Source organism: Hipposideros armiger, unplaced genomic scaffold, assembly GCF_001890085.2.
Source record: "Hipposideros armiger isolate ML-2016 unplaced genomic scaffold, ASM189008v1 scaffold_232, whole genome shotgun sequence".
NCBI lineage: Eukaryota > Metazoa > Chordata > Mammalia > Chiroptera > Hipposideridae > Hipposideros > Hipposideros armiger.
The window spans coordinates 2463772-2471420 of record NW_017731582.1 but is presented as its reverse complement, the minus strand read 5'-3'; the positions used below and the strand labels follow the sequence as shown (position 1 = coordinate 2471420).

Below are 7649 nucleotides of genomic sequence, written 5' to 3'. Positions count from 1 at the left end.
AGTGGCAGAGCTGGGATTCAAACCCAGGTAGATAACTGAGCCAAAGCCCTCCAGGAGGCCAGGTGATCTGAACATTCCTGTGTGGAGACAGGCTGGCCCAGAGACCCCCCAGAAGTCCCTCTCTGCATATCCAAAGCTCAGCAGAGCCAGGGCTGACATCCTGTGGGGCCAGGGAGCAAAGCCAGGGGAAGGCCATTCTGGGAGGTGGTCAGGCCCTCCATTACTGCCCAGGCTGCTCTGTGGGGCCTCTGCTCTCCTCTCCAAACCCTCCTCCCCCGTGGAGGCCTCTCTGATCCCTGCAGCCCACAGAGGGGGCCCCTGCCCAGGTGCCCACAGCACCGCCTGTCTTTGCTCACCCCAGCACCTGGCAGTGTGACCTGGTCTTCCTATGTCTGAACCCTCTGCTGTCTTCTCTCATCTATCAAACCGGTTGTTCTTCCAGGGCAGGGGTTCACCTGTGTCCCCGTTAGATTGGGGGCTTCTGCTTCTATTCTCTGGCTCTCACAGAACCTCATTCTTGGGGTGCTTCATCTATAGAGGTAATCACTGGTGCTGGTGGCCCATGAAGTGGGGCCAAAGTGGTGACTGGAGCAAGAAAGGTCTGTCACTTCAGTAGGGATTCCTGCTTAGCCCATGTCACCTATCCTGGCCGAGGGGGCTGCCAGGAAGTTACCAGCACTGAGGTGAGATGGAAAGAGGGTGGGGGAGGGGGTGGGGGGCCCAGAAGCCTGCCGCCCGCCAGGGAAATCGGAGCCAGTGGCTAAATGCAGACACACTGTCATGGTGCTGAGGGCCTGAGTCACTGCTCCTGGATGTCAGATCTCATTACCCACCCCTGCCCACCGTTCCTCCTCCCCTTCCCCCGATCCCTGAGGCGTCACCCACACATATACTGCATCCACTGGCTCCGGTGGCCAGGAGGGACCCTGGAAGGTCAAGGCCATTCCCTTGTCTATGGGCTTGCCTCTCCCTTCAGATCACACGGATAGAAGGAGCTTTAGAGGTGATACAATGCCTTGATTCCCAAACCTGCCAGGGCATCCCAGTCACTGGAGGGAACTTTGAACAAACACAGAGTCTTACCCTGCACCCCAAGATTCTGATTTGGGACCTTGGGAAGGGACTAGGAATCTGTTCCCATCAGCCCCCCACACACCCAGCCCACAGGCCAGTGTTTGGAAACCACTCATCACTCGGCAGATATTTATTGAATACCTACTACATGCCAGGTACTGTTCCAGGCTCTGGGGCACACCTACTATGTGCCCCCATAGCTTCCAGGCTCCCCTCATTGGACAGAAGAGGAAACTGAGGCTCCAAGTGGTGAAGGACCAGTTGGGGGTGGCCGAGCTGCTCAGGCTTTAAGTCTGTTGATGAAGAACAGGGAGAAGTTGAGGGACTGGCATGTGGAGGAAATGGCTTTGGGAGGACAGGCACTGCACCCCCTTGGTGGCCTTTTTCCAGATTCCTGGTGCTCAGAGGGCCAGGTGAGGGTGTGGACATACGGTGCTGGCTGGCCGGCCGATGCTGGCTGTGAGATTGTAGCTGGCAGCTGCCCAAGGCCAGGGATGGGTTTGGGGTGTCAACAGGGCTGCTGGTTATCCTGTTACTTCGGTACACAGTCAACAGATTGAGGTGACTAAGGCGACAGTGGGCCCAGGTCCACGCAGAGCAGCAAGCCCCTACCCCGCCTCCCACACACAACACACACGTGCTCCTATTTTGGATTGACTTGGCCTGGCATCTAGGGACAGGGGGTGGCTCAGGGTGCCAGGATTTTAACAAGTCATTGAAGGGCCATCATGATGTTCAGAGCAGGGTTTTGTTTGGGGATGGTGGAGAGAGCAGTTGTCCCAGATCTCTTGACCATGTCTTCCAAAAGTGGCATCAGACAAAAATCCTCTGCTTTGTGCCCAAACAGTGCCCCGATTGATTCAGCCACAGGAGTTCGAGGAGCTCCGGGTAGGGGAAAAGCCACACAGTCTAGATCTGGGCTCAGCTTCTGCTGTGTGACTTTAGATGAGTGACTGCACCTCTCTGATCCTCGGTTTATCATCTGCAAAATGGTGATGCTGTCCCTGACTCACAGGGTGCTGGGAAGATGAACTGAATTGCAGACTTAAAGGGCCTGGCACGTAGCCAGCATGTAACACGTGCTTGTCCTTCACCATGCCCCCCATGCCCTGGCTCCTACCCTCTGTTGGTCTGGGACAAAGTCTGGGCATTTACCCAGAGCTCTGTGGTTTGAAAGGCAGTTGTCTGAGACTGGAGTGGCTGGACACAAGGATCAAGCCTAAGTTCCTCCCCAGGCTTCGGAGGCCCCGGCCACCTTGATTTGCTGTGTCTGCTCCAGCGTGCTGGTCTCATCCCTGCCTCTGAGGGTGGTGGGCTGTCAGGGCTGGACTGTGGAGTGCTGTGCAGGCTTCAGGGTCAGGCAAACCTGGGCGGGAGTCCCAGCTCTGCCCCTCCTCTGTGACCTTGGACTAGCAGCCTCACCTCTCTGAGACTTCATTTCTTTAATTCAGGATAATGCCACTCCCCTGTTGGGCTCCTGGAGTGCTCACTGTTTTTTTGGGGTGGGATGGGGNGGCAGAGGGGCTGACAAGAGTGGTGGTGGCCACAGGTCAAGGGCTATGCAGGGACAAGTGCAGAGGTGCTTAGAGGAACTCCAACGGCCCCAATGGGTGGGCAAAGGGCTTGGCAGGGGCGGCTCAGGGACAGAGAAGGCTCGGTGGCAGAATCTGGGGTTGCTGAGCAACGAGGAGAAGGGGGCACAGAGCAGAACCAAGCCCTCTTAGACACACAGACACATTGGGTGTCTACCGTCAGGGCTGGGCTGGCGTCCCTTCCCCCATGACTTGGCCAGCACATAGTGTCCAGAGGAGCCTGGGTGGCTGAGTCACTGGGGGGGTGGCAGGGCTGGCACGTGCTGCCCGCTGGTCCTGGTGCCCACAGTCCTTGGCTTCCCTGAACGGAGTGTCTGGCTATCCAGCCTCCCGTGCTCAGGGAGGAAGCCGGGCCATGGGGGAGCAGGTGGAGGCCTGCAGCTGACCCTCTCCTTTAACGGGGACCTGTGGCTGTGGCCCACTGGGGGGCAGCATCCCTGTTTAGGCTGGGCCACACCCTCCTCCAGGCCGCAGGCCTCCTGAGAGCTGGGACTCAGAGACCCTAGTGACCCAGTGACCCTACGACCCATGGGTGAAGGGAGTGTGGGGTTTGGAGTGTGTGGCCCTGAACGCCAGAGCCTCTGCCCAGCCTTGGGCCCAATTCAGGGGTCCCAGGATTGGGGCTGGACATCTGGGTCCTGGGGGGAAGAGGGCTTGAGGGCTGTCATATGGGGAAACTCCTCCAGCAACCCACATGCCTGCCTCAACTACTCTTTCCCTCCTCTCATCTCCTCTCACCTCACCCCCCAGGTGCCCCAGTGCCTGCACCCCTCTGCCCCCTCCCATTTCCCTGCAGCTCTCTCAGCTGCCGCGGCTCCTGAAGAAAGGATCTGGCAGCCTTGGGGCAGAGAGAGGCAGTAATGGGGCTCCTGTGGCCCATCCAGCTCCAGGAGCAAGGTCTCCAGATTGCCCTGGGGGGCTGGGGGAGACACTGGTCAAGGTCTGGGGTCCCAGCATGGGACATGGGCGTGGGGACACTGGGCAGAGGGTATCGGTGTAGAGCCTGGGTTCAGGCGGGTAGGCAGGCTCACCTTCTCAGCTCGGACCTCGATGTGGTTGTTGGACGTGGTAACGATGATGTCTTCAGGGGAGAAGTCGCTCACATCCACTGCAAACTCATAGGCATCTCCAAGTGTCTTGATGTTGCCCGGTCCCCCAGAGCGGGCTGTAGGGAGGGCTGCCATAAGCTGAGCACTTGTACCCAGAACCTAGGTTTCTGGCTCCTTCTCCTGGGGGAAGGGGAGGCCCCCCCAGGCCTGATCTCCCCTGCAGCTCTTGTTCCTAAACGCCCGGCCCACCCCTCCTCAACTCTTGCAACCCACCTTTTCCATGGTGGAGATGGGACCTCACCAGGCACGGGGTGGAGGTGGGGGGATATGTGACATTATCTGCAGCAACCCACCCCAGGCCTAGAGTGCGGATGCGTCCCACCGCTCCACCCCATGCAGTCCCAGGGCAGCCGCAAGGACCTGGCCACAAGCCCTGTGTGGCCATGGCGCTATAGCTGACCCCCGAGCCACAGCTGTTCCTTGGAGGCCCACCTGTTCTCATGACCACATCTGTCTCTGTGGCCACATCTGTTCCGGTGGCCACATGTGGCTGCAGCCGTGCAGCACCTGTTCCTGGCAGCTTGGCAGCTGCAGCCACACTCGGAGGTACCCAGAGCAGGTGCCCCTGCCCGTGCATCTCCCCTCCCCTGAAAGCCCCGAGCACTTGCCTGGGAAGGTCAGGGGCTCTGAGTGGGGCCGCATGAAGCTGCCAAAGTCCTCAGAAAACATGCTCAAGGCCTTCTCCATGGGTGGGTCCTGGGCTGGGAGGGCACGGGAGGCCGAGGAGGAGGAGGAGGCCGAGGACGAATGGAAGCTTCTCTCCGCTCTGAAGGTGGAGGAGGTCCTGTGGCTCATCCACGGGCGGGCGGCCGGGCCCTGGCCAGGCGGGCAGGGGTGGACAGGAGAGGGTGTGGGCTGCAGGCTCTCGGGGAGCATGCGAGGCCCCGACTGCCGGCACTTTATAAGGCCCGACCGTCCCTGGGCTCAGGGCCAGCCCCTTGTCTACCAGCTAAATTTAGGCCTCGCCGTGGCCCAGAGGGGGCTGGAAATCTTCCCCAGTGAGACGGTCCTGCTGACAGTCCAACACACGCAGGCCCGTGAGGCTGAACTCACAGCCCGGCATTCCAGGCCGATAACTCCAGCCTCGGGGCCTAGGCACAGCAGTAGGGGGGGTGGGGCGGCTCAGATCCATGCCCAGGACTNGACCAAAGCTGGTCTGGGGACGGTAGGGAGCCAGGGGGCTGCGAATTCGGAGCCAGGCCATAGGTAAGCCAGTCCCCAGGTTTCTGTTTACCGCAGCGTTCTAGGAGTTGCTCATTCTGGGAATCTCTCAGTCCCTGCCCACACTCGAAAACCAGCAAAACTCCCCCTGGGCTCCCCGCCTTGTCCTGGCGTCTGGATGGCTCCCCACTCCAAGGCCTGACAGGAGTATCCCTCTGCCTCAGCTCTCACCGCGTCGTTGTGGAGCACTTCATGAACTGTGCCATCACCACACTGGCCAAGGACACACCGCTGGAGGAGGTGGCCAAGGTCGTGACCTCCACAGACAGTGCCGAGTACCCCCTGGTGGAGAGCACAGGTGCCCAGGAGGAAGTGGGGGAGAATAAATGGGGAGGGGCATTCAGTCTTCCTGCCTCTTGGATCTTGGGTCCAGGATGAGCAGGGCATTGAACCTGTCAGGCCGGCCTGAATCTGAATCCAGGCTCTGCAACTGTGTGACTTTGGACAAATCACTTCACCTCTCTGAGCCTGTTTCCTCATTGATAAAACAGAGATCATAACCACCCTACTCTGGGGTGGCTGACATGTTTAAATGAGAGATGAGAGGATTCTTGTAAGGCAGTCCATGGACAGACAGCTCTTGGCATTCTGGAAACCAGGCCTGGTGTGCTCGGGGAGTGGGGGGTAGGATGATGGGGACACGACTAGGGTCTTCCAGGAGGGCTCTTTCTCTCAGTCTCCCCTTCAAGCATTTCCCAGCTGAGTCCCCTCCACAATCCCTGATGCCACGAGAAAAGCATCTTTCTAAAGAACAATGGATGGGAGCCCTTGTTAAAGCACACATAAGCTGAATCTTGGGGAAGGATCTAGTTAGAGCATCATTTCCTACTGGACAAGTCCAGTATGAGCGGGAGAGGTAAATTGGAGAGTGTGGGGGACAGCCAGGGCCACTCAGGGCCACTGTCACTTTGTGTCCCTTTTGTGCAAATGAGACATGGCGTGCACTTGGCAAGCATAGCACAGCTGGATTTGGGTCCCCACTGGTCCTTTGGGCAGGTACCTTGTGTAGGGAACAACTTGCACAGCTGTATGGGTCACCCCCATAGTCACCCCAAGAGACATAAAGCCACTTATGAGCAGTAAACCCCTCTACAAATGGCAGTTTCCTCATCTGGAAAATAGGGATCAATACAGTAAGGAGTTGTCAGAGGTTCTCATCCTAAACGTCCCATCTAAACTGGGACACCCTTAACATCATCCCATAGAATATACCAGGCATCCCATTTGAACTTATTTGCACATGGAGGACCCCTCCGAGAGGTTTCACTTCCTGGAACAAAGAGAGAACTGGCCTCCAAGACAAAGTCCACTCTACCCTTAGAGCCACAGGAAGCAAAAAAAATCCCAACCCACAGGCCTGGGCTGTGGGACCCCACTGCTCACTCAAGAAATAGCTTTAATTATTTTGTTTTTAAAGGGGGGGCACGTACAGGTCTAGTTGTACGGTTTTTGTTTTACTGGATAAGAAGCAAAAATACCAGGCTGTCCCCTCAAGACTGAATACCTGCAAACTCCAATGATACCCTGCAGTGAGGCTTGCCAAATCAGCACACAGTAGGACCTCAGAACATGGTGACCTCCCAGGTTCATGCCTTCACTGGGCTGAGCCAATGTGAAACTTCCTGTGGTGTGAGGGACAAAGCCCAGCCCTGAGGCACAGGTGTCTTCATTCAGGTGCCCCAAACCTGCTCCTGCCTGAGGCCCTGCCACATGGGGAACCTCAGCTCAGGGTGAGCAGCCTCCCTCCTGGCTCCCTGGCAGCCTTACCCAGCTACCTCTAGCTACCACGCCTCCAAGTCAGAAGCTGAGTGACCTTGGGCAAGACAATTAACCTCTCTGTGCCTCTGAACATTAGTTTCCTCTTCTATAAAACAAGTGATAATAGTTCCTGACTCATAGGCAGGTTCCTGAGAGACTCAAGAACACCCAGCACATAGTAGATGCCCAGGAAATGCGAGTTCCTTCTTCATAACAGCTCTCTCCCTCTCCCTCTCCACTTGCCTAGAGTCTCAGATCCTGGTGGGCATCGTGCAAAGAGCCCACTTGGTGCAGGCCCTCCAGGTTGAGCCACCTTCCTGGGCTCCAGGACACCAGGTGAGTATTCATGCAGGGTATCGGGAGGGGGTGGGGGTCAGCAGGGTTGTGAGCAGATTTATGGGTTTGAGAGGGGCAGCCTGGGAAGGGGGAGGCTGGCCCAGGCCCCGTAATCCTTCCCAACAGTGTCTCCAGGACATCTTGGCTGGGGGCTGCCCCATGGAGCCAGTGACCTTGCAGCTGTCCCCGGAGACCTCCCTGCACCAGGTAACGGGGAGAATTTGGGCACGGGGCAGACAAGGACCCTGGGGTAGAGGGGAAGAGCCGAGAGGGAAAGTTCGGCTCTGGCTTCCCTGACACACAGTGTGGCCCTCTGTTCCTCCTGGGTCCGCTTCCTCATCTGCAAAACGGACACAGCAGCTCCTGCCCCCTCTGAGCCTCACTCCCAGGGTTGTTGAGACGATGCAGAGACTAGAGAAGTAAGAGGGAGTGGGCAACAGAAGCCTCCGGGTGAAGAGAGGCAGTGGTTAAAATTATGTCTTGCATCAAGACACACATGGGTTTCAATTTCAGATCCATCATGTTCTCTCCGTGTGATCTTGGGCAAATTATTGAATCT

At 57.7% G+C, this 7649-nt stretch overlaps 2 protein-coding genes across 3 annotated transcripts in view; one reads left to right on the top strand and one right to left on the bottom strand.

Annotated features, from left to right (window-relative positions):
- HSPB7 (heat shock protein family B (small) member 7) overlaps positions 1-4680 on the bottom strand; it is a 20303-nt gene extending 15623 nt beyond the window's left edge. The window contains exons 1-2 of the mRNA XM_019654932.1: positions 4384-4680; positions 3698-3831 (exon numbers count right to left, since the gene is read on the bottom strand). Coding sequence (XP_019510477.1) covers positions 3698-3831; positions 4384-4651 — 402 coding nt within the window. The 5' untranslated portion in view covers positions 4652-4680. The remainder of the gene's footprint in view (positions 1-3697; positions 3832-4383) is intronic.
- Positions 4681-4924: 244 nt separating this feature from the next.
- CLCNKB (chloride voltage-gated channel Kb) lies at positions 4925-7518 on the top strand. 2 transcript variants are annotated; one of them, XM_019654934.1, is made up of 3 exons: positions 4925-5294; positions 7002-7090; positions 7226-7518. In XM_019654934.1, exons 1-3 carry the CDS (start codon positions 5189-5191, stop codon positions 7385-7387), a joined length of 357 nt encoding a protein of 118 aa, XP_019510479.1. In that variant the 5' UTR covers positions 4925-5188; the 3' UTR covers positions 7388-7518. The 2 variants fall into 2 exon arrangements, with proteins under 2 accessions (XP_019510479.1, XP_019510478.1); XM_019654933.1 differs by having other exon boundaries at positions 7217-7518.
- Positions 7519-7649: the final 131 nt, after the last annotated feature.